Raw genomic sequence first — 27,681 nt, 5'->3', positions numbered from 1 at the left:
CAGCGTCTCGTAGCAAAATGAATCGGCGGCAATTAGAGATAATGATTGCCTCCGCAACAATACTATATATAATAATCTCTAGGTCGACAACGTAGTTTTAATGTTTATTTACAACATTGTCAAGATGCATTACGCTTTGCAAATAGTAGCGGCTGTTGTCGTAGTGTTCTTTACCGTTAAATTTTTGAGTGTTTTTCGAAAAAGGAGGAAGTTATCATGGATACCATCGGCGCCGCGGTTGCCCATTATAGGGTCACTGTTTGAAGTAGGGGAGAATTCAACGGGTATGATAAAATATTATTAATTTGGTATTTGAATAAATCTAACTAAATGATATTATTATGTGCAGTAATAAATAATTTAAAAATACATTAATTAAATTTTAAAATTAAAAATATAAACAAACAAAATCCCATTACCATTGTAATCTCGAAGCCGTTAACCTTATAATAATGTGATAATGCTTGTTTGTATTTTTCGGTTTAATTGGTGTGAAACGTATTTTTTCGACAAATAATTTGTATTTCCAAGGTCATTTCTAATCACATCAAAAATCCTCAGTCTCCTTATTGCTAAAGTCCTTACCTAATAAGTTATTAGATAAGTGTATCAAGATAAATACAAAACAAGGTAAGTGTCTAGAGTGCAAAACATTAGTCATTCATTAGATTATTTTTTGATTCATTTAAACTCCTACACTTTTGCTAACAATTAACTGAAAAAAATAAGTTTAATTTTAATAATATTTACAATAATTTGCATAAATTTGTCTAAATTTATAAAATTTTATAGAAATATATTGTTAGTTGATTTTCTACGAAGATATGAGATATTAAAAGTTAAAAAATGTTAACAAGTTAAAAAAAAACAATGTACCCTGTATATTGTTTTTTGAATCGAGGCGTCAAGTTGCAAAACCCGCCTTATCCATTTAAAAAAAATGGCTTAATGACCATATATTAATAGTGGGACCCTCAAATCTACATAAATATAAGCCAAAACTACAGTAAAAGTGGCCTATCCCTGTATAAAATTCACTACAAATTACGTTACTGCAGCAAAATCCGTCTTATCCACCATATTTGCTTTTTATTGCCATTATTGTTACAAATCTCGCATGTATTTAGACGTTTTGTACACAAGTATAATATTACTACTGACGTCTTTTCAAATCCTTACTTAATTTTATTAAAATAGTATATTATTTAATAAATCCAGTTAGGGTGCAAATACAATACGATCGAAAAAAAAAACGGCGTTTAAATAATTATTGTGAGGCCCTTGTTATTGTCATCCCTGCCAATTTCTGTAAAATTGAATTTATTTTGTGCTTATCTTAGTATTATCCTTGTTTAAATATTCTTAGAGTTGTTCAACCGACTAGACAAATTGTGCTGCCAACTGGAGGACAAATCGTGAACCTTTCGGGGCGGAGTCAAAAATATCGATTATTTTCGTTATTTTCCTCAGAGTAATGTAATAATATAGCCCCGGGTTTCTACGAACTTTAATAGCGATCAGCTGATTATGAAATTTAAACGAAACTTTTATTTTATTGTAAATTGTGGATTATTTTTGCCTGTTATTTTAAGAATTCTAAGCCGTATTAACAAAAAAATTATTATTTCGATATGTTGGTACATTATTTATAATTTATGATAATGCTAATTGCTGTTAATTAATATTTAAAAAAAAGTTATATACCTATTTTAATTTGATTTAATGCAGGTTTATAAAAGAATCATTTCATTCTTAGATTATTTTATTCTAAATTGAGTGCTTTACCAATTTTACGATATTTTTTTTGAAAACATAAAACTTTTTACATTTTTGATGACAACTAATTGGCATGGTATTATTGGTATGAGAATTAGCCAAGAAAGAAAAGAATTGGCTATAACTTGTAATTTTTCGAAAAAAACATATTATACCTATATCGCTGAAAAGCTTAAAGAATGGGGCTCTTTATGAAGTCATGGCCAACTAGGGTTTCCATTTAAAAAAAACATAATGTTTGTGTCATATGTCAAAATGACAGGCTTTTTAGAAAAAAACAGAAAACACAAACTCATTAGGTATGTGATTATCTACAACTTTTATCTGAAAACTTTTGTCTAAAATACCGTGATGAATAAAAAACGGCGTCAGCGATGGCTATGAAATGACGATCGATGATATTTTCCATATAATTTTACATATAAAATGACAACGATCTTCATTTCATAGCCATCGTTGACGCCGTTTTATCGATCATACGGTAGATTATAATGGAATTAGAGACAAGTTTTAAAATAGCCAAAATTTGTTTTTTTTCGTAATATCTAGTAAGCCTTGAACTTCACCGAAAATCCGAAAGGCGCATATTTAAGACCCCACAAAACTGCAGTTCTTTCCCCATTTAACCGACTCTCTGTCTCCAGTAGTTTCCGAGATACCCATAGCGAACATCGTAGGAAACTCACCCTGTATAGTATTTAGAAACTAACTATTATTATCATTTGACTAGATTTATTTGATTAATAAGACTCGATTAATTTATTTTAAAATAAAGTTGATCAGATTTTTTTTTCGTATATTCTACTACCAGAAAACCAAAATTATATGATAAGCACTTTTCAAAGGAGTTGAAAGAAGATATAGTGTATCTATCACAATACTTAATAGGATTACTACAATTAGAAGAAAAACAAAAAGAAAAAATACCCAAATACCTTCACCACTCATCTACAAAATAAACGAATATAATCTCTTATAAAAACACTACACAACTACTTCTTCTACTTTACACTGAAAAAATGATCAAACTTACTAATTAACCAAACAAAAAGAAAAAATAACTAAATTATCCCTTCAATTCATCCTACTACTTAACTACAAAATAATAAACTATAAAAACACTACTAAACTAATTCTGGTATTCTACACTAAACATTATAATTAAACTTAATAAAATTAATCTAATTACTACAACCACAACAACTACAAAGAAATAAGAACATTTTTTAAAACTAGAAGAAACAGAACTTCGATACGTGCGACCAGTATAATAGATCAAGCTGACAAAGAATATAAAATACTTTAAAAATGTGCATTCAGAAAGAAAAAATATCTCGAAAATTATCTAAACAAACAAGTTTTTTTCTTATCAGTGAAAAGCATCGGCCTCGTCGGCCTTGCGGAATTTGTCGGGTATTTACAATGGTCGAATTGAATAATTACCAGCTTTTATAGCATATCTAATAGACAAAAAGTATCTGGTCGACTAGTAACCAATTGGCACAGTCCGAAAATTATCGATTTTTATTTTCTCTGTTTTTATTGGTCGCTTCAAAATTCAGAGTAACAAAAAATATTTTTCTGTAGTAAAAGACTGTGAAATACGCCCCGCCATCTGGTGCTTTACATCCATAAACGTCTTAGGTTGAGCTACTTTAAAAATTCATATACAAGGGTATTATCTAAGCTTATCTTAGTATAAACACCTAGAAGTCGAATAATCAGTGAAAAGGAAAAACAGAAACAGTTAATCTACAGTTATTGGTATTGTAATATGTATCAAAAAGACACGGGTAAAAAATTTAATTGCCAATCTTCCAGTTGGCTAGAAAATGACGATCGATGACATTTACCATAAAAATGTTCATATAAAATGATAGCGTTCTTCATTTCATAGCCAATATGCTTCCCAATATACTGCAACAAAATTATTATATATATAATTATACTGGAACAAAACCCGCCTTATCCGAATAATTTTTATATTTTTTCTGTTTAAAAATTAAATATTAATTTTTATTTCGAGATAAACGAGATACGAAACAATTAATCCACTCAATGAGCACTCAAAACAGTTTTTACCAAACCAAACAACATTTGTGGGATAACAGCGTTTTCAGATGGAGCGGAGCGTCCGCGACGGACCGCCCGCGACATCGAGCAAGTATCATGAGTTTATATGAACGATTTCACATGGGTTGCGTATGCTCCGTCCGGATGAGCTGTATTGAAACAACATCCGCGCGGACGCTTCGCGCGTACGGTCCATACGGTTCCATCTGAAAACGCTGTAAGACGGATTTTGCAACTTGACGTCTCAATCAAACTCGCTGTCCTGGGCTAGTAGAAGGAAAATATAAAATAAAAATGGTGCCAGTGAAGCCTATTTTACTCTGCAATACTTTTTTTATTTAAATTATTTAAATAACAACATATTTCTTTAAACAACTATTAGATATACGAGTTTAAAAAAGATATCTATCTACCGATTTGGAAACTACACAGTAGGAAACTTGGCGGATGTAACGTCAAAATTATTTTTCCACGTTTATACCATTTTCAATATTTATTTTTGCATTTGCATATCCAACATTCCATTTTTATTTTCATAAAACGCGATTACCTGAGAGAGTCGAATTCACCCTATACTTTTATACGTAATGAGAAGTTATTACCGGAGTACTATCCTACAACATAAAAAGTTACGGGATTTTAAAACAGATTAATACTTATTATATTTAAAACAAGTTAATATTTAGTGATACTTTTATTTACAAAACAGATTTTTATGAAAAAATACATCACTTTATACTAATCTTGTGCATTTCCGGAAAATTGCCGGAAACCAATGGCTAAAGTGACATTGACCGAAAGGAAATCACCGGCACCAAAACGAAGATTGCCGTAATGGAAAATTGCCATACCAACGTTGAAACATATTTTTAGCACTTTTTTTCAGTAAAATTACAGTTTTTCTGTAAATTTACAATTTTTTTGTAAATTTACACTATTTATGTAAATTGCGAATTATACTACCCAGCAAGACGACATCTCGGCATCGACCTGTTCGTTACTCAGTACTTAAAAGGGCAACTCAACAGGCAGCGAACAACGCTATTCTCGGCCGCTTAAGTTGACATTGTGCCGACGAAGTACTTACAGATATTCATCATAAATTATGGACGAATACATTAAAACCTACTTTCAAATCGCATTAAGTCACAAAGCAATTTTGACATAATATCTGATAGAGGACGGTTATGTCCATAGATAAAAGAAAATAATCTTCTATTAAGATAGATATGAAACTTAATAGTAAAATTTTGGGTCAAAGCGCCCCTCCGTGTTCTTAGTAGAGACTACGTTTAACCCAGCGCCTTTGCCTTTTCTGCTGTATATATTTTTTATGTTTATATTTGATTTCAAAGGATTTAGTTTTAAAGTTACACTGATATATTAATATATCAGAGTAACTTTAATAAAACATAAGAATATATATATTTTACAGTTTATTAAATATAAATTTTGACTACAAGGTAGAAAGTAAATCACAATATTTGATAAAACTTATAAGTATACCACAAAATAGAAATCAACCAGAAGGTTGACTCTCAAAATGCGCGCGAAACGGTGGCTAACCTAAAAATTCCTTTATGAGCGGGTAACACCTGTCAATGTAGCGGCGTTAGCGGTTTAATCAGGGCAGGTCAGGGTTTAATTCTGACGATCGCATAATATGAATATATCACATAAAAACGAATTTTAAAAGCGGAACAAATAAAAATAAATTATTAATAAGGAGAAATAAATAGATATTAAACAAATGCATAGATTGTTTTATTTTAAATACTGTATTAACCCATCTTAACACAATACTTATTACCTACCTACCTAATCATAATTTTATTATTATAATGAGCCCGATTTATCTGGGTAACATTGTGTTCAAGCGAAACTTTCCCAGCATTAAAAAAAACTTTTTTATTTTGATAATGTGTACCCAAAACGCAGAACGTGCCTCTAACAAATAAATTCAGGATTGTAAACTGTTACACTTTAGAACGTACCTATAGCAACGCAATTTGCGTAATTTCCCAGACCATAAAAACTTCTAAGAAAGGTGTAAGGATGACCACGGGTTTTTGCCAACCAGTAAAACGCAGCTCAAGGGTTCGAGTAGAAAGTTGACCTTTAATTAATAACTACCCATTTCCAAATTTTTGACTACGCATATATTATCTGCCTACCTACTAATTGCAAAAAAACCGCTGCATAAAAATTACATGTGGTGGTATCTATACAATATAAACTTTACCTTTCGAAATAACGTATTACGTTCAGTCTGTAATCACATACCCATCAGATAATAAAAATACTTATTCAATATAACCCTGACAACAGCCTGCGAAACCGTTTTAATCCGGCCCTGAGAGTTACCCGCTGCTAATATGGCGTCGCGATTCGTGAAACGTCATCAAATTCGGCAGAGTCGGCGTTCTGGTTGATTTCTATTTTGTGAGTATACCATTTTTACAGATAATAAATAATAAAACTATTTCTGACTATCATATTTAAAATTTAGATAGATAGAATATTAAAAAACATACCGGTATTGGCAGACGCAGACCCAAATTCAATAAAAACCAAAATTTTTCCTGCGAAAATCGGGCTTTTTTCACAGAAAAGGTATTTTTTCATTTATCAACAATCATTGTCAAGTTGACAATATACAGGGTGTTTTCTAATTAGTCTAAAAAATTGTGGTGTGATTCCTCATGTGTTCTTAAAACAATTTTTATATAACCATTAGGTCTAAAGTACTTCCTTTCTGATCTACAGGGTGTTAAAAATTAAAAAAAAATCGATATTTTGCTTAACATAAATGGTACACTACTGCTTTTTTAAAGAAAAAACTATTTTTCTTGACTGGCCATCCTTTTTCAACAAAATTGATCTTTTGAGTTTTTCTTGTTCATCAAACGGTTGACGAGAAAAAAATTAATATACTTATTAAGAGCCCGCCTTAAGCCGTTTTCTAACGATTTTTTATTTTTTAGATTAATTAGGAAACACCCTGTATATGCATATCACCGGCAACCAAATAAACTAGTAACCTCTAAAAATTATTTTTCCTACCACTAGCGACATACCGTGTTTTTAGTGAGTACTAAATTATTTTATCAAAATTTCACCATATAAGTTTCCAGGTAATGGTTATGTCCTAAGTTTGCGTCATTTGTTAAGACATTTAAAACGACTTATTTTATTTCGAAGAAAGGCATAGATAAATGCAACAAGTTTAGATTGGAAAGCCCGTAAAAATTTTAGGTCGCGAAATTATTTTGGGTCGCGACCGTTATATGCGATCTGGCGCTGCTATAGCGGTCGCTAAGAACAACATGAGAACAACGGCAAACAAAAACAGAAATAATTTTCCCTTATCAAAGTCAGAATCTTCAAAAATCATAAAATCTTTCAAAATCTAAACCGCTCTCATTAAAGAAATTCCGAAAAGTGTTTATAGCGTCCATTTTCAAAGTAATTATTGCTATCTTGTGAGTTTAATTCAAGTTTTATTTACTCCAACTGGTGATAATTGTGAAAAAGTGGCATTAAAATCTGAAAAAGCTGTGCTGTGAACTGTGAACTGCAAAAACTATCGTGGATCGTGGCATAACGTCGGTTTCCAATGTTTCATAGGTATTTTATACATGTCCTTATATGAAATAAAGTTTCTTGTATGCAACACACTCTATTTTATTTATAAAATTAAAAGAAAATAATAATAAATTTGAATAAACAATATTTGGCGATATAATTCCGGAAAAAGCCGAACATGAGCCGAACCGCTCCGAAATTTTCAAAAGTTTTGGGTCGCGACCGTTGCAAGAATAGCGCCAAATAGTGTTTACATTGTCCTTATGGGCACTTTCCAATCTAAACTTGTTTCATTTATCTATGAAGAAAGGATAACACTGAAAATAATAACATGAACAATGATATTCTGGTACGATTTTTGGAAGCATAAATTTCGACGCCCGGCCAGCTACACGGCTACAGGTGAATGCACCTTACGTGCCTTCAGAATGGATTGGTTGTAACTCAAAAAAATAAGCAGAGAACTGTGACGAATTTTGGATGCTGATGGTGTTACACATTATGTCAGCGACGTTGTCCACGAAGGCAACAATACTAAAGCAAAGGACCCAATTTTCTATAGCATATAGAATGTAGAATGATTAACAGGGGGAGATAAATCACCGCGAAGATCTATTGTTTCCCCATTTCTTGAGTTATAGCTCTGATGTTCATCCTCCGAGGGATCTACCTCCTACGAGGGTACCACCTTCCCACGGTTAGGGTTTAGCCCTCCGTACCTTTCACAGTCGAGGATCTGTCTCCATTTTCTCAACCTCTTTAACTTAGTCTCTCCTTAGACCTAATACCGGTGTTGTCCCGAATTTATAATAGAGGATATATCCTTCTTTCTCTGTTGCCTCCTTGGATTTGAGGTCAGTTACACCGCAAGTATTAGTCGGTCCACTTTTCAGGAGCCCCACATGTCTAAGGGAGAATAGAACGGGTTGCCCCCTGGTTGAGACCAGTAGGGGCTAGTGCCACGTGTTAGATTGATTTATCGAGAAAATATATCCTCTATCTAGCCACGCACTCCTTTGACCTGGTCCCGCCATCATAGGCTTTAGGTTTTTGGTGAGGTTGTCTCCTCTTGGTCCAGGCGGTTAAGTTAAGACCATCCCACATCCTCTGCCCGTGATATATGACCACAGAGAGTGGAGAGTGCCTGATATGACGGTAGTGTAGTCCTATTCGGCATCGTTATTCGTTTTGGTGCAATTCCCTGGCCACGACACTACAGCCACAAGACAGTGAGATGTTCCTTAGACCCAGCCGCCAAAGTGCTAGAGGGGATTCCCCCTAGCACCTGACCAGGAGCTTCGGCTCCCAAACCAAACAAAACAAAACGACAAGGCCTCGCATCTCTTAGAGGAGTTTCTATGGCATACCGATTGTTACGACAAACTTAAGTCATCTGGGATTTGCATAACAGGTTGCATAGACGGATTTTCACGTTACATTCTCTGGTTGAAAGCTGGTCCAAATATCAACGACCCATCATAATTGCTTATCATTTGAAGACTTTTGTATATATACTGGCGCAGAACGGAGTTCGATGGAAACTACTCGTAGAACAACGTACCACTATTGTCAGTAACTCTGAAATTGGTACAAAAAGTGTAAATTTATAGAAAAAGTGTAAATTTACTGAAAAAGTGTATTACAGTTGAGGGTTGGAACCTTTGGTGTTACAGAGCAAAATAAAAACCACGTTTCCCACGTACTTAGTTTCCCACTTTCCAATGAAAGATATAAAATAGAAAGAGATTACATTAGGAATGTAGCTGAGTGTAATGGATATTCTCCTTCACTAGTTGATAAATTAATTAGAAAACGTAGATATAGGTTAATGATTTCTGAAAATTCGACTTTTCAAGTGGAGAAAGATACGTCTAAATATTTTTCGATACCGTTTGATAGAGAGTTATCCCGTGGTCTAAAAGGAATTTTTAAGAATGTCAATTATAAACTTGTGTATAGTGCTAATAATAAATTACAATAATTATTAGGTAATCCAAAGAATAAAACACCTCCACTGGAAAGGTCGGGTATTTATGAAATTTCTTGTAAAGATTGTAATCAGAAATATGTTAGGCAAACTAGAAGATCAATATTAACTAGATTTAAAGAACATTTAGCTCAGATAAGATATGGTAGACCGGATAAATCTTGCGTTGCGGAACATATTGTTGATAAAGAACATTGTATAGATCTTAATAATTTAAGATTAATTAAACAAGTCTCAAATTACAGGCAATTAGATGCATATGAAAGCATCAGAATTAATAAATGTAAAGATAGTATGAACAGAGTCAACGGTCCAATTCCTTCAAGTTCTTTGTTCCTACTACTCTAGTGGCGGAAATCTAACTGTTACGCTCAGTTGGCTCTGACTCGGCTGGCTAGATTTTGCCACGCCCACTCGGTGCCCACTGAGCGAGTATATAAACGCTCAACTTGTAGATTGTACTTTAGTTTATAATCATCTGCTGATGATGCTAACATGGTTAGCGAAACGCGCGTCCAGTGTAAAAGTAAAAGTGTTTTGGTGTATTGTGGTGATTTAGTGTTTTTATTTTGCTGAAAAAGTGTAAATTTTGCTAAAAATATTTTTCAGTGTTGCAATGGCAGCAGAATTGAGTTCACTCAATCAGAAAGTTGCCCGAAAAAAAACAATCGTTGTGAGGCCCTTGTTATTGTCATTCCTGCCAATTTCTCTAACATTGTATTTATTGTGCTTATCTTATTATTATCTAGGCTTATCTTAGTATAAACACGTAAAATTCAAATTTGTAATGAAAATGGAAAATACAAACTATTACTCCACAGTTCTTGGTATTGTAATTTGTATTAAAAAAAAGGGGTGAAAAATTTAATTGCCATGATCGTGTAATAACTCAACAATATTATGAAAAAAAGTAGCACTCATAACCATATTGCTGATGCTAGACACATGGAGAAACATCAGTTTATGAAGAGTACACACGTCGTCAGTGCTAAGACGCAAGAAATCCTTCATTTTGTCTAATACGTTATTGTTGAATTGTTTTTTATTAAATGGACCGTGTTAACCAAAAATCGACATTTCGGGGAATTTTTCTTTCTGTCAATTTGTAATTCGGGGATATTTATTTTCGGGCACTCTTTTCGGGTTATTTTATTTTAAGTTAATTGTTTTCGAGTAAAGGTTGATTCTCACTATACCTTCCGTGTCCGCTACTTTCCGTTTCCTGTCCGTTTACATAAAACATTATATCATGTAAATGAATATGACAATGCACACTATCCGCTCCGTTTCCGTACCGTTTCCATGGTTACGTCTTATAGTGTGAATACAATCAAATTATACGAAAGGTATACGGAACAGATATGGAACGGAACCGGAAGGTATAGTGAAGTCAGCCTTAATTCTCCTAGATCCAATTTTGTGTAATTATTTCCAGAGATCATCACGAATTTTATACGCTTGACGGACAATCCCGCTAAATCGGTTTACCTGGAAATTGGATTCGATTGTGGAGTAGTTACGAGGGATCACGACTTAATCGAATTTGTGCTAAATTCAACGCAATTAATAAATAAATCATGGGATTATCAAATGTTCCACGACTGGTTAGGAACCGGTCTGGTTACGTCGGGAGGTAGGTATACTTATTAAATTAATCCAATAGTATAGCTGTCCATTTTGAAATAGTACCCAGTTACAACGAAATTGTTATACATACTGATATTTCGTTGATTTTTATTGCATAATTCACATGTCGCAAACGAAACGAAACGAACAGAACGGATTCCGTTTAGCGTGCCTAGCTTGAATTATGTATATTGTTACGGATTCCGTGGGTCCACTATTTAAACTCACGATAAAATACTTAACGAATTTATTTGTTTCACTCTGTACACACAACTTATACTATTTACAACACAACTTATGCAACTACTATTACTCTAACGGTATTTCGCGGTATTATTCAAACTTCAGACTATCTTCTTCAACTTTAAACTTTAAACTTAAACTTGTCCAACTGTCAAAGCGCGGGCCTTATATACCCCCTGGCGGTTGTTTCTAGATTTTTCTAAAGAATTCTATAATTTTCTTTACTTTCTGGCGAATGCGCCAGGTTCCTCAATGCAAGCCGCGACTATCCAGCAGTACGCAGTTATGCAACCAGTAATACACCTTGACAATATTATGTTACAGTGAAAGTCGGAAATTCAGTGATTGTTAACATTCACTAAGAAATTCTAGCAATTACGGATTGGACCAGTGAATGTGGTATTTTAAAGAGATTTGTCGACTTTTCCTAGTAATTTCTAACGTTCACTAGTGAAAGTAACATTTACTAAAGGTTGCCAGTAAAAGTTATTCTATTGTACAGGGTGAGTGTGGTGAGGAATAATGTTGGTGGAAGTTAGAACAAATAAAACTTAAGAATATTGAATCACCTCAATATTCCAGCTGATCCACATATTTTAAAATTACAATTTACTTATTTGGTGTATTTATTAAAACAGAAAATAACGACATAACCTTCTAAATATTAAAAGGGAAATCATAGTAAACATTTTAAAGCCTACAAAACAATTTAAAAAAAAAAACATTCATAAACAAAAGTTTACTTGTTGGTACAAGGGTTTTTTTTAATAAAGTTCTTCATCGTGGATAAAATGAGCATGCCCGAATTTTCTTCAGCGGGAGTTATTCGTTTTTTCAAAACCCGCCTGTTCAAAATATGGGTTCCTAAATATCTTTTTCTCTTGCACGCTTAACTTTTGCTATGTTATCATTATATTGCAAAAATGAAAAACAAGCACTATTACATTCTTGCGAGGGCCTTGTTTACCTTAATTTTTCACAGAAAAATTCTTCCATAGGGAAAATACCGCACAGCACTTTTTACAACAATAACAAAACAATTATACATAACCACAAAAAAATCAAAGCGAATTTAAGCCAGATGTCTGTCAACGCTGCCAACGTTTAACCCAATTTAATGTTACCTTTATATTGCCTATTATTAAACTTATCCTTATTCACCCTTATATTTTACAACATGTAGCAACCGCGCTAACTGAATCATTCAAACTCACTGCTATCGTCCAGGGAATGTTAGCATTCACTAGTAAAAGTTGGTTTAAAAAATAGCTGTTGAACTTTTACTGGCGCAAATCAGTGAATGTGAGCAAAAGCTTACCCACTTACTAGTAAAAACTCGCTTTACTTACTAGTAAAAACTAGTGATTGTTAACAATCACTGTTTTCCAACTTTTACTGTAACATACACACTGATATTTCGTTGATTTTTATCGCATAAATTTAAAATTTAGATTGAAAATATCGTCGATACATACCTTATTTAATAAAAAAATATGTATCCTAAGACATACCAAACAGTTTCTTTTACATCGTCCAAATTTGAAACTAGGGTACAATATACCGATCTGGTCATCGAAACTGCGTGGTCTGGATGTTAACAGCTTAATGACAGCTTAAATGAAAAATCAAATGTATAAAAAGAGACAAACGTTAGGTTGATAAATTTCCTCTATGCTATATTGCCGGATTTTGCATCAGAATTTCAAACCGCACAAAGAGGTATTTACGAAAAATGTTGTATCTAGGGTTCGATCTTTATTTTTCACATTTTTCTTTATTTCTTCACAAAATTACATACGTTATTTTATTTCTCGTACGAACCGGCAACACAATATGCCGTTTTTTATTTTGTCTCTCTGTCTATCAACTGGTCGTATATATTTATCTCTGCCGTATGCATTAAAGTGCAGACCACGGAAATAAAGTGACCAGGACTAGTATAGTTCGTCAATTAATATTTTTCATTACCAAAACCGCTGAATATAATTTACAGTATAACTGGGCACCTTATACAGGGTGTTAGAAAAACGGTGTACCTTCGGTGGGTAATTCTAGAGATAAAAATAAAAAAAGTTAAACGGTTTTATCTTATGTGCACTGAAAACTAGAAAATAATGATAACAATTAGGTATTTTGAACTTCTAGTTCAGAAATATTTTAGTACTAGGCAGAATAGCTTTTAGGCATATTAGACTAAAATAAAAACGTGGGGCCCCTCTGAAATCCTACCTATGGCAAAGCATATCTTTATACTTTAGTAGATCATGAGCTCGGCGTTCGCTGGTGAAGCCGCCACGGCTGGTTATTGATTGTCAAAATCTCCAATTACGATTATAGTAAGTCGATGCAATCCACACTTAGTATAGAAGAAAGTATTACAGCAATAGTTAATGGGCCCCACGTTTTTATTTTAGTCTAATATGCCTAAAAGCTATTCTGCATAGTACTAAAATATTTATGAACTAGAAGTTCAAAATACCTAATTGTTATTATTATTTTCTAGTTTTCAGTGCACATAAGATAAAACCGTTGAACTTAAAAGTTTTTTTACCGATTTTTTATTTTCTAGTTTTTAGTATTTAACGGAAATGCCTACCAAATATTCCTCTCATTCTATTTAATTCATTATTATATAAATTAATATATATAACAATTAATTATAACAATAAAATATAAATTGTAATAATTAATTATATTTAAAATACCTATTTGTTAATATTTTATTATTTATATTTATTTTAACATTGATTGATTTTATTATACAAGGTGTTTCTGATGTTATTAGCTCTCTTTGTCTCTCTCGTTGTGATGCCAGCCTAGACTCATGACGCTCAGATGTTTCTGACGCTAACAACTCTCTTTGTCTGTCACGTTGTGATGCTAGCCTGGACTCATGACGCTCAGGTGTTTCTGACGCTAACAACTCTCTCTTTGTCTTTCGCGTTCTGATGCTAGCCTAGACTAATGACGCTCAGGTGTTTCTGACGCTAACAACTCTCTTTGTCTCTCTCGTTGTGATGCCAGCCTAGACTCATGACGCTCAGATGTTTCTGCCGCTAACAACTCTCTCTGTCTATCACGTTGTGATGCTAGCCTGGACTCATGACGCTCAGGTGTTTCTGACTCTACCAGCTGCCTTTGTCTCTCACGTTGTGCTACCAACCTGGCATCATGTTGCTCAGGTGTTTCTGTTGCTAACCGTTCTCTTCGTTTCTGTAGTCGACTATAGATTTCATTTTCACTTTCTTTTGCATGTTTCGTTCTATACTTTTCTTTCGCCTTTTCGAGCCTTCTTTTTCGTTGTGTAGCAGTTTCGTTTTTATTTTTTGTTTGTTTTTTTATTTATTGTTTCCGTGTTGTTCCCACGAGTAATGGACATTTTAACGGTCGACCCCCCAGAGGTTCAGTAGAGGGGCAAGGCTATAATATACAACAAGAGGCGCCCAATCTTGAGGGGAAAACGCTTGCGACATTACATTTTTAGCCACCCTAATGCCATACAGTCCTCAGCACGTTTTAACCTATTACCTTAACTTGGGTTGTAAAGCTACCGCTAACTACGTAGGTACATCTAATCACCTATTTTTTTTTATCTGTCCTTCTAACGTCACACAATCTTGGACACAACTGTTCTGGACACGACTACTCATGCCCTCACGTAATACGCCATTTTGTAACGACGTCCATCTTGGATTTTAAATTTTGTCATAATCACAGTATTCTACTAGTGTAGCCCTTTCATTTGATACCCATTGAGGGGGTTGTGGAAAAATATGAAATCCGCCATTTTGTACCGGCGGCCATCTTAGATTTACAATGTTATTGATATTACTATATTGTATTGTCATCGGAACTAAAGGTGTGTACCAAATTTCAGATCAATCTGACAACAGGAAGGTACTTAAATTTCAATTTCTAATTTTGACCCTAATAAATAAATACCGTACGGGTCGAGCTTAATAAAACCGTTTAATAAAACAAAAGTTTTGTTTATTTTTAAAAACATTGGTAAACCGTTTTCTTGAAATTTGGTACTCTTACACATATTTTGATGCCAAAGCGAATGGCGATAATGTAAAATTCCTTAACAGCCCTGAAAGGGTATGTTCCATTAGGGTAGAAAGACTACTGGGGGTACATCTTTTATCCCTATAGATACAGTAATTTTAATAAATGAAAATTAAAACTTGGACTTTGCTTATGTAAAAAAGGTGCTCGTCGTTTAGTTTTCAAGATATTTGCGTTTAAAGTTGCGATTTATCGATTCTAGTATTAGCGAAATAAGAAGATTATTCTATTTAAAGTTTCTTTACATTTTATCATTTCACTAATACTAAAATCGATGCATCATAATCTTTAAATGCAAATATCTTGAAAACGAAGAGCATCTGTTTTCGTAAAAAAGCTATAGCTTTTTATATCATTTGTTGAAATTACTGTATCTGCAAGGAAAAAATAAGTACCACCAGTAGTACTCTCTATCGTAATGGAAAGTACGGAATTTTTCATAATCGCCATTCGCTTTGGCATTAAAATGTGTATAACAGTACCAAATTTCAGGAAAAACAGTTTATCAATGTTCTTAAAAAAAATCTTATATATTATTTTTATTTAACCTTTCGAGGGCTGTAACTTCTTCAGGAAGCATTTTAGGGCATATGTTCATAGGAACTTTGTGTTTTATTTTTATCTCTTAAATCACCTACCAAAGTTAGATATACTATTTTTTGACACCCTGTATAATCTCAGTCCTTGTGTAGGTCTGACTGCGCAGTTTATCTTGAGGAAAAACTGTTTGTGTAATGACTACCTTTAATATTATTAGACTAATTGTTTTAGGAACCAAATGGAAGAAAAGAAGACGCATTATAACTCCAGCTTTTCATTTCTCAATTCTGATACAATTTATTGAATCCTTTGACCAAAATGGGAAAAAACTCATTGAAATACTGAGTAACGAAGGTACCAAACCTGAAGGCATCGACATATACTCCTACATTACCAACTGCGCCCTTGACATTATTAGCGGTAAGTGTTAGAAATGGTGAGAGAAAACCTTCCAAGAGAGTAGTATTTTTTTAAAAAAGTTGAAAGTACCGCTAAAAAACCGTATCTTATTTAATTATCCAGAAATATTCTAGAAATAGCAACGGAAATTCTACGGCGACTCTGCGGGCACCTCAAAATTTTGATGTACCTATTTTAAAGTTTTATAATATATTGTGTTCTAGTGGACCAATTTGTAGCTAAATTATTTGACTTTTCAGTACCTCTTTCTAAATTATAAACGAAATTTCCCATCTGTTAATTATACGAGGGAAACAAAATGTTCAACTAAATCTAACAATATCAAACTTTCACTAAAATAGAAAGTTTAAAACATCCTGTGAGATATGTTAACAAAGCAAGCAACTTAAAAATTAGTTTATCATCTAGGTGCATCTTTTCCCGATAGCTTGATTTTTAGTTCATCTCAATAGCTATATTTTTTTTCAAGATATTCGCTTTTGATGAAAACACTAACATATTTTAGTATCATAATTTTTATATTAAAAACATGCCTTTGCTTTTGGTCCTAGTCAACAGACCTATGAAATAGTGTTTGTGATTTATGTAATGTCACTGTCATTGAAAAATCATATTATTGTTTGTTGGGCAGTTATTCAAGCCGAGAAAGTTTGAAGTCCGGAAATTGATCTCTACCAAATCCAATTAATGCAACAATAGTGGGTACAACTTGGACGTAAAACTTTCTCTGCTTGAGTGGCTCCCAACAAACAGTAACAATATAATTTTTCCCCTAATGAAAGTGACATTAGAAAAAAATAAACTCTATTTCATAGGTGTATTGATGAGGGCCAAAAGCAAAGGCATGCTGTTAATGATAAGAATGCTGTAAATAATTACTGTCTTCTTCAAAAGCGAATATCTTCAATAAAAATGAAGCTATTGAGATGAACGAAAAAACAACATATTGAGAAACGATGTACCTAGCTGATAACTTTTTTTAAATATTTTGTTTTGTTAACCTATTCCACTGGGTGTTTCAAAATTTCACCTAAATATCAAAATTTGTTTTCCTTCGTATAATTGACAGATGGCAACTTTCATTTTTAATTTAGAAACAGACACTTTAAAAAGCATCAAAATTTTAAATTAGGCGTCCGTTTTTCGTGAACGTGAGTTTACTTAGTATCCCTTACCCATGTAAACGGTGTCATTTGGACACAAAGTATTTGGACGGCTGTCATTTATATGCAAATATGGGTAATATTACGGATAATACGGGTAAGGGACGCAGGGTATAATGAGTACTTTCACATGACGGGATAGCACAAATTCGAACAATCAGTTTCAAGTTTCAAACTATTATTGATTTTATTTTTTACTTCATCGTTATTTCAGCATTATCGATAGGATATCAAATACATAAAGGATCTTATAATATCCATGGGCATTGTAAAATTCTTTATTACAGGACATTATGAAGTGTAACTGCCATTTAAAAAAATATTTCTGTAAACAAATTATGTGACACCTTGGCAATACAAAGCACTGACAACTTTGCACATTAAACTATCCCAAAACTGAAATAATAATCAAGTAATGAACCAAATCCTGTATGCATCTCAGGGTCCATAGTATAAGATAATGCACTTCGTGTAACAAGATAGTCAGTCTCTGAATGCCTAGGATGCATAAATATATTATGCATCCTAGGCATTAGAAAATTTAAAAAAATATATGGATTTGAAAAAGCTGCTCAATACCCCATCGCTTGAGATTTCTATTTTCTAATTCTAATTATTTCTATTAGTAACCGACCTTTATTTTTAAATACGAAATATACTATGAAACAAAATCAATATTTTAATTATAACATTCACAACTCTAATGATGAATTAAAAATCTACTAATTAAATCCAAACCAATATTCTAGAAATACCTAAATGTTTGTATATATTCCTACGATTCTATAATTATTTTCAGAAATTATGTGATCGCAACATAGATATGTAATGATTTTTAATTAACGAGTTTAAATATAATTAGAGGAAATATTCAATGAGAGGAAATATTAATTATATATAATTTCAGTTTAATAGATGTAGTGTGTAAAGCTTGATTTTCATGCATTCGTTTTTCGTTGATACGATGCTGATGGTACAACGACGGCTCTCTGATTAGTCATAGCGTTTTCGCGCCACTTTTCATCCGTAAATTGTTTACTCCAGCCCGTCAACGGAGAAAGATCGTACGATAACGGACATTTTGACACTTTTATGACAAATTTAATTTAACCTTAATAAAAATATACTAGTACAATAGCTAGCACCGTCGGGAAAACGAGAATTTTAAGAAAGCTGGTTCTTTAATACCGTATGATCGAAAAAAAAATGGCGTCCAGTTGGCTGGGAAATGACGATCGCTGACATTTCCCATATAATTTTACATATAAAATGACAGCGATCTTCATTTCATAGCCATCGCTGACGCAGTTTTTATTCGATCATACGGTATATCTTTTGGTACGCTCTCCTGTGCTCTCCTTCGACCAAAGTGCGGTCGTCTGGCTGCCGGTAGACTACTGCGGTTCACCACTGCGCATCACATCTGTACAGGGTATCCCATTTTTGTGTGTTTTATGGGATTTCTCGTTTATGAGTAGAGATACAATGATGCGATTTTCACATTACTTTACTACTTTATGAAACTAAATATGGTACACATAGGGTTGGCCTAGCCTCCTTAGTTCTTGAAATACAGGAAGAATTTGTGATGCGCAGTAGTAAACAGATGTTGAATACCAATATGATGCGCAGTAGTGAACGAAACGTCTACCGGCAAAAAAACGATCCGCACTCTGTTCAGGAGAGCATAGCAAAAGATATATTAAAAAACCAGCTTTCTTAAAAATCTCTCTCGAAAACGTTGCTAGCTCTTAGACTATAAGTAAATCAGCGAAATCTACGCCAAACTTTCTAAAACATAAAATAATTTTTCTTTGTTTTTTTTAAACGGAACACCCTGTATATTATTTTTTATTACGTGGCGAGTTAAAAAATGATTTTTTTTTGTATCTAATGGTTTCGCAGATACATGCAGTATTCATATGGTTCTTTCAACGGTAAAATATGAGAGAAAAATCATTGGGTGGCTTTGATAAAAATTTACCGTGGAAAATGCCATATGAAATATAAAACCGCGAATATCTGCGAAACCGTTAAAAATTTTGAGATACTCTAAATATAATAAATGTTCATTTTGTGAACATGTCCAACAGCAGCAATGGAGGTCATTCTAGACCTAACACCACTGCACATTGTCGTCGGTAGTTATGCCAATGCGACAATGATTAGAATGGTCATTGACGGAAACAGTACTGGGAGAATTTTCAGGTCAGGGGCTTGGAACACCCTCAAAAAGAAAATTCCACTTCTCCAACTCCCAGTGGATAACGTACCAAGAATTTACAACTTTGAGAAACACCTCACTGTAGTATTGAGTAATAAAAAGGATTGGAAGGAAGAAACGCTTACTCAGCATATAAAAGACCATATCATAACATGGTATACTGATGCTTCCAAAATCAAAGCAGGGACAGGGATAGGAGTATTTGGGCCGAAAACTAAATACTCCAACACACAGACCACTCAACACACTCACAACCAAGGGGCACCTACCCCAGTATCCTTCAGGCAGCCATTTACGCTATCGAAAGATGCGTACAATTTATCTTGGATAGGAACTATCGAAAACAGGAAATTGTCATCCTATCCGATAGTCAAGCAACACTAAACGTGATCAACTCAGTAACCACCAATTCGAAGTTATAACTCAACAAATTAGACAAAGAAAATAAAGTCCTTCTACCTCCTACTCTGGGTGCCTGCTCACCAAGGGATAGATGGCAATGAAAAAGCAAATGATCTAGCTAGGAAAGAAGCGAACACTCCACTAACTGGACCAGAATCGTTCTGTTTTCCAAACGGGAACCAACTGAAAGCGGAACTGAAGAATCTGGAAGATTCCATCCGTAACTTGGAATGTGTGTTCTCCAACGGTCTAAGACACTCGCAAAAGTTCCTCAGAACTTACGACCGAGAAAAATCAAAGGTTTTCCTTGATTTAAGTAAAAACAATCTTCGGATTGTCACGGGGTTCCTAACAGGACACTGTCTCCTCAACGAACACCTCAGTAGGCTGAAGCTGAGAAACAACGGCGAATGCAGATTCTGTGGGGAAAATGGGGAAACACCAGAACACCTTATCACTGAGTGCGCCGAAACAACAACCATTCGTGCCATGAACTTTGGTACGGCTGATGTCGAGGATGGAGAGCTGGCATCTGTGGAGCCGTCTCAGATGCTGGCTTTTGTTAAAGCCCTGAAACTGTATGAAGAGTTATAACTAGTTATAGCTCAAGAAAGGTGAACACACAATAGATCTGTAAGGTCGCGGTGATTAACCCCCCTCCTAAACATTCTTATTCTACATGTTCATTTTTAATAAAATCTATTTGAAAAAATAATTCTACAGTATGTTCTGTTAAAAAAAACGAAGAAAAATTATTTTATATTTTAGAAAGTTTGGCGTAGAATTTTGAACATCCTGGGGAACACGATTTGGCTATACTTGGAATATTAATATTAAGAATAGTATACAAAATATATTTAGATCTGAACAATTAATATTCGCAATAGTTTAATGCTAGATGTAATTTAAATATAGAAAGTGCCATGGGTGTATCAGTCAAAAGTCAAGAAAACCAAAACAAGGAATACGTTGATGGAGTAAAGAACCTACTCTCCTCCATTCTGGACCGCTCCTTTAGTCTCTGGAAAGTCAATCCATATTTGTTTCCGCTGACTTCCGACTACTGGTATCAAAGGAAAATAGTTAAAAGCCTTCATAGATTCACCGACACTGTTATTGAAAACCGAGTTAAAAGTTTGCAAGAAAAAACTGAAAAAAATGTGGAACAAGACGTGGACGATGTGGGCAAAAAGAAAAAGCTGGCTTTTCTTGATCTGCTGCTTAATTCATCGATAGACGGAAAACCGTTGACCAAAGAAGATATTCGTGAAGAAGTTGATACATTTATGTTTGAGGTAGTTATGTTGACCATCATCATCATCATTTTCAGCTTATTCAACCATTTCCAATTATGGTGTAGCCTCCCTCACATATTTAGATACTCTCTTTGCAGTTGGCTCAGTTTTGATCTTATTCTAGGTCTCTTAATTCCTCGTGGGTACCATGTTGTAATTTTTGTGGTCCATCTGTTGTCCGTTCTTCTTACCAGGTATCCTGCCCATTGCCATTTGAGGGATTCAACTCTGTGGATGACATCTTATACCTGGGTCTTTTTTCGTATCCACTATTCTTTTACGGTATCTCTTAGTTATTCTCAGCATATTTCGTTCCATTGAACATTATGCGACCTGCAATTTCCTTATGATGTCCATTTTAAGTGTCCTGGTTTCGCATGCATAAGTCATGACTGGTAGCATACACCGATCGAATGTTTTCTTCTTTAGTTAGAGTGACATTCTAGATTTGAATATGACTGAGTTCCTTCCAGAAATACTCCATGCTAACTTAATTCTTCTGTTGATTTCTGGTAGAAGGGATTCCGAGCTGTGTATTTGGTGTCCCAAATATATATATATATATATATATATATATATATATATATATATATATATATATATATATATATATATATATATATATATATATATATATATATATATATATATATATATATATATATTCTTCTACTATTTCCACTGTTGTGTTATTTATTAGAATGTCTTTTCTTTCCATTCGTGGTACATTACTTTAGTTTTTGCTAAATTTATTTTGAGACAAACTTTATTGCTGGCTGTATTTAGTTCATTAATTTGTGCTTGTAGTTCTTCAGGACTATTGCCAATTAGGACTATGTTATCGCGAATCTTAAGTTAAGATATTCTTCATCTAATTTTAATCCTTTGTTAGTCCAGTCCAGTTGACGAGAGATTTCTTCTACCGTCGCTGTAAGCAGCTTTGGGGAAATCCCGTCTCCCTCTCGTATTACTGTGCCAGTTGGGAACTCTGGGGTTGTTTTATGTATCAATACTCTCGCTTTGGCTTGTTTGTTGGCGAGAGTTTCTATATAAGACCTGTTAATACCTTGTTTCGCTAGAGCTATGCGTCATGTTCGACATTTTCTATCGTGTCGGGTATTAATTGTTGAATATTATATGTATAATTTATTTCATTCCTACAATGTCTTTTCTTTTGACATATTTTATATTTAAATGAAAAATATTCTGATTTCTTAACTTTATCATATTGTTTCTTTCTTTTGACTGTATAATGCACCTTGGATTTTATCAACATCATTTTTACTTAATCGCCTTTTCAATTAATTTTATTTATACATAAGGAAATCTGACACTACAACAATAAAAAACAGTATTCTCTCGTCCATGTCTTTTATATCATGATCATTTCTGGCATTAATAGAAATTTACAAATTTCACAGAAGTTTTACGCTTTCTTCAATTGTCCCAAAAACTGACAAGCCACACTTCTGACCTCTTATTTCATCACGTCCTCCTTGGTTTCCTTTTACCTTTATATGACATCACAAGCAAAACTTAAATTATCGAAAAATTAAAACTTCCATTACAGTCAGATGTTTAATATTGAAGACTCTGTTTTGAAGATTTTGGATATTTTTAATAGAAATATATGTTTAATAAATTTAATAGCATAACAATTATTTTACTAAATTTTTCATATTTTCACTTAAAACATCAAAACCCGCAATTGAGTGAATTATAAATAAATATCTAATAATTACTTGATAATATACTAATAATAATTACTATACATATTTCCAAATTTTGATTTTTTTACTACTTTTTTATTGGGTTTTATGATGTACACAAGGTAGTATTTCCTTAGATTCATATTTCGATCATGATTAGATATTCAATTGTTCATTTTTTGTAATATATTTTATACTACCGTTGATTGTAAGAATTGGGAAGATACGCAAATGGGCGAATTCGTGACAAGGCTGACTTGATTTCCTCTCAAATGCTGTACGGAGGAGACACCAGTCGCTCTGCCGTCAACGTATAAAACACTTATTTTCTCTAATTTTGCCAGCGAAGGCATATCGAAGACGGTATGGATCTAACAGCGACAGTGTTGCCATATTAAAATGTGTAATATCTGTACTACGTGAATACTGAAATCATACTTACTGGAGAGAGTCCTATATGCGGTGAACGGCTTTTTTGTTGATGCTTAATCATGAACAATTTTGAATTTTAAAATTTTGATCATCTCACACACTGGTCAAAGGTCAAGTATTTAATATTTTATAACTCTTAAAATTATATCTATTTACTGCTTACTGTTCTGCAATTGTCCATGTATGGTCTGTTTGTAATTTTATTGACTTAATTTTTTTTTTAATTGTGTATTTTTTGTTGTTTGTATATTTTTTTGTGCTTTTGTTTGTTTTGTGAGTGCATTGTCGGTGAAGCTGTTTTGGCTTTTTGCACAATAAAACGTTGTTTGTTGCTGTTGTTCGACAAATATATCTTTGGATGAAAAATACGCGTTTATGTATTGAAAATTTATTCGTGTTAAACATAGAATAAACAACAAAAATAAAAATTCTTTTATAGGTACTGAATATGTTGTATGATCGAAAAAAAGTCGTTTACTTGGCTTGAAAATGACGAATTATGGACATTTAACATAATATTTTACATATGAAATAACAGCGATCTTCGTTTCCAAGCCAACTCTGACACCGTTCTTTGTTTAATCCTGTTTAATCATATAATATTATATTAAATTGTTTGATGATAGAAAAGTCGTATTATTAACGCACTATAACCAAAATCCGTAAATCTACGGATTAATCCGTAGTTCAGCACTGTCTCCGTCAACCACTTACTCTGTGGATTGAAGCAGAACTGCGGTACAGTATTCTTTATCCGCTGCGCTGCAAACGACTATCAGCGCGCAGCGGCACAGAGCTAAACTAAATCTCGGAATTCTCGGATAGGCTGACGATAACGTCAGCTACATGTCGTACAGGTTTTGTACCATGAAATCGCCATAAGGTTGCGCATCTTCTTATTTCTTCAATCAACGATACTCGGATACTATATTTCATACTTTTAAAGCGGCCCTTTATATGAGTATAATATTAAGAATATTATATATGGTTTATTTCTAGGGACATGATACAACATCGTTTGCCATATCTATGGGTCTTTATTTGTTGGCAAAGCATCCCACTGTCCAGGTATATATTTTCTTTTTTTAGCAACACACTTGCACACAGTGGAATAACTTGAACACTTCACAATTCATTGAGTTCAAGATTAAAGTATTTAACAAATGAATTATACCTGTTTGAATAAACTAGTTCCTATAGTACAACTTCTATATTTTACTTTGTACTTAATCAAATTTACAATCATAAAGAAAAATATTCTAAAATTATTAATGTTTCAGACCACGACAAGAAACGAACTTAATGAGATTTTTGGAAATGATAAATCTAAACCGACGACGATAGAAGATCTAAACAATATGAAGTATTTGGAGTTGGTAATAAAGGAAATAATAAGATTATATCCTTCTGTACCGTACATTCTTAGAGAAATTACTAAAGATACAGAATACAAAGGTATAATACGACTAATTTTACACAATCCTATGTTGACGGATAATCTGTTTCAAGGGCATACGTTACCAAAAGGTACATCAATAGGCATGTATATTTATGGAATCAATAGAGATCCCACATACCATAAAGACCCTGAAGCATTCATACCTGAACGCCACCTGGATACAAGTAGTAAAAATCATTTTGCATATATTCCTTTCAGTGCAGGACCCAGAAATTGTATTGGTAAGAATATAGTTTTACTCATAACGTTAAAAACAGTTTTTGGCCTTAAAATTCGAGTCGTTTTGGTGGATGTTGTTCATTCCTTAAGACTTTCTCTTGATATATCAGCCTAACCAGATAAACTAGATGTTGCCTCGCGCGTTTTACTTATGTGCCATAGATTGTTACTTGTTATAAACGACTGCATCTGATCCACAAGCTTCAAATACATACAGACCGGACCACCGTAGTAGTAACATAGGTAGAACCGGACGAATTAGCGTATACCCCTCCGCCGGATAAAAAACAGGCGAAAAAATGCGATAAAATAAAAAGAGGTAGATATGTGATAAGAATGTTTCAGAATTTGTATTTATTCGTGTTTTAATAGCCAAAACTAATACATAGATTCTCGCGACAGTTCTCGTGTAAAATTTATTTTTTAAGTAAAATAATGGATGTTTACGAAGTTCGTGAGAAAATTCAAATTGTAAAATGGTATTTCTAAAATAGGTCTTATCGGGATATACAAACAATTTTTCCACAAACTTTTGTAAACAGGCCAATTCCATCTTTACCTACTGTATCAAGTGTTATTAATAATTTTGAAACATATGGATGCGTGTTCCCACAAAAACACAAAAAGCCTGATGTGTTGATTAATGAAGAACAGGAGTTAAAGCAAGTGTTCATTTGTGCTACCGCGGATCAAAATACCACGTTTTCAAGTAATCTAATTGCTGAGGTGGTTGTCCTGCCCACAATGCCTGTATTGTTCAAGAATATTGGAAGACACTCTTTTGTGGCCCGCTAGATCACCAGATCTTTCTCCTAATGACTTATTTTTGTGGGGTTATGTAAAATCCAAAGTGTATGGTCATAATAGGGCTAATAATCTGGATGAGCTTCAAGTAAAAATACGAGAGGCTTTCCAAACTATTAGCCCTAATAAGTTAGCCAATGTCAGACGGGGATTTTACGACCGCTTAGGTTTCTGTCTAGCACAAAAAGATGGTCTTTTTGAACACTTGTTATAACTTTTTTTATTTAGAGTAATATTTTAGTATTTTTTGGGTTTAGAGAATTTATTTAATTTTAGTTTTGGCTTGTAAACACACTCAAATAATAAATATTTAAGTATTTTCATTTTAAATGTTACCTTAAGTGAAGGTAAACACTTAAAATGAAAATAATAAATACTCGGCACTCCTCGAGTCGTATTCCTAGTCTGTCATGACCGAGCCGTCCAAGCACAACTGCAACTGCGTACCTACTGCCTGATCAGCCGACTAGCCGGCAGTGAATCTCGAGTACGAACGCAAAACGTGTAAACGTAAATTCGTCCGGCAACTTGCTATGTTACTAGTAGGCTGGTCTTCTCTGTATAGTCTTCAATAAATGATGTACTGTCTGTCTCCACAACAACTGTTCACTATGTGTGCATATTTGAACTTCTCCTTATTTCCGTCTGTCTGTCAGCCCGTGTGCCGGTCTGTCCTTTTACTAAGGAAAATCTTTGATTTTTCTCGGCCGTAAGTTCTGAGGAACTTTTTCGAGTGGCTTAGACTGTTGGAGGACACTCATTCCAGGTTACGGATGGAGTCTTTCAGGTTCTTCAGTTCCGCTTTCAGTTGGGTCTTATTCAAAATCTGGGTAAGCTATTTTGTCCTAAGCTAATTAACTCTTAGGGTGTTACAACTGTTTTTCCAAGCTGAACTACTTATTCCAGAAGTGCTACTTAGAGGTTGTTTTGTGGTGTTAACTAGACTGTGTCTTTGTTGAGTGGTGGGTTCTTGCAGAAGTAGCTATATCTTCACATGGTCTTCTGTTACTTTTGGGAGTGTGCAGTACTCAACTTTCTAACCATTTTCCCTTAGTAAATTAATCTTTTTTCAGTAAATGGTAGAACCGTTATTGGCGACAAAACCCATAGAAAATTACCATTAAAATTGAAATAGATTTTATAATTTTTAGGTTTAGAATTAATAATATAATAATATATTGCTTTTGTAGGTCAAAAATTCGCAATGTTGGAAATGAAATCCTTGATCTCAAAAATACTTCGAAATTTTGAGTTGTTACCTGATCCATCCTACGAACCTGTATTAGCAATGAACGCTGTATTCAAAACGTTAAATGGAGTAAGAATAAAGCTTCAGAAATTGTAAACCTGTTTGTAATATACCAATAAATAAAATATACCAAAAATAAATAATTATTAACAGATTAATTTAATTTCTTGTTGATATTAATACTTCTGTAATCCAATTAATTAAAGATTTTTTTCCACATTAATGCATTTTTCAGAAATTTATGTTTTTATGCGATAAAAATTTACATAGATTTTAACTATATGGAAATATAAATTTATAAAAAATGAATCAATGCCGAAACTTTTATAATTATTATCTTTTGCTATGCAAGTGTTATTTTTAGGGATGAAACAAACTGGGCTTGCCTAGCCTTGGCTAGCGTAAGA

General features: G+C 33.5%; 1 protein-coding gene across 1 annotated transcript; it reads left to right on the top strand.

Moving 5' to 3' along the window:
* Positions 1-44: 44 nt before the first annotated feature.
* On the top strand, positions 45-27,437 carry LOC115876923 (cytochrome P450 4d2-like). The gene is made up of 8 exons (XM_030892971.1): positions 45-284; positions 10,857-11,054; positions 16,130-16,318; positions 21,023-21,402; positions 24,543-24,611; positions 24,824-24,998; positions 25,053-25,223; positions 27,216-27,437. Exons 1-8 carry the CDS (start codon positions 101-103, stop codon positions 27,368-27,370), a joined length of 1,521 nt encoding a protein of 506 aa, XP_030748831.1. The 5' UTR covers positions 45-100; the 3' UTR covers positions 27,371-27,437.
* The last annotated feature ends 244 nt before the right edge of the window (positions 27,438-27,681 follow it).

This window comes from Sitophilus oryzae, unplaced genomic scaffold, assembly GCF_002938485.1.
Source record: "Sitophilus oryzae breed Bouriz unplaced genomic scaffold, Soryzae_2.0 scaffold_1440_pilon_pilon, whole genome shotgun sequence".
Taxonomy (NCBI): Eukaryota; Metazoa; Arthropoda; class Insecta; order Coleoptera; family Curculionidae; genus Sitophilus; species Sitophilus oryzae.
Note: the sequence above shows the minus strand (reverse complement) of the source record. Positions and strands in the feature narration are given on the sequence as shown.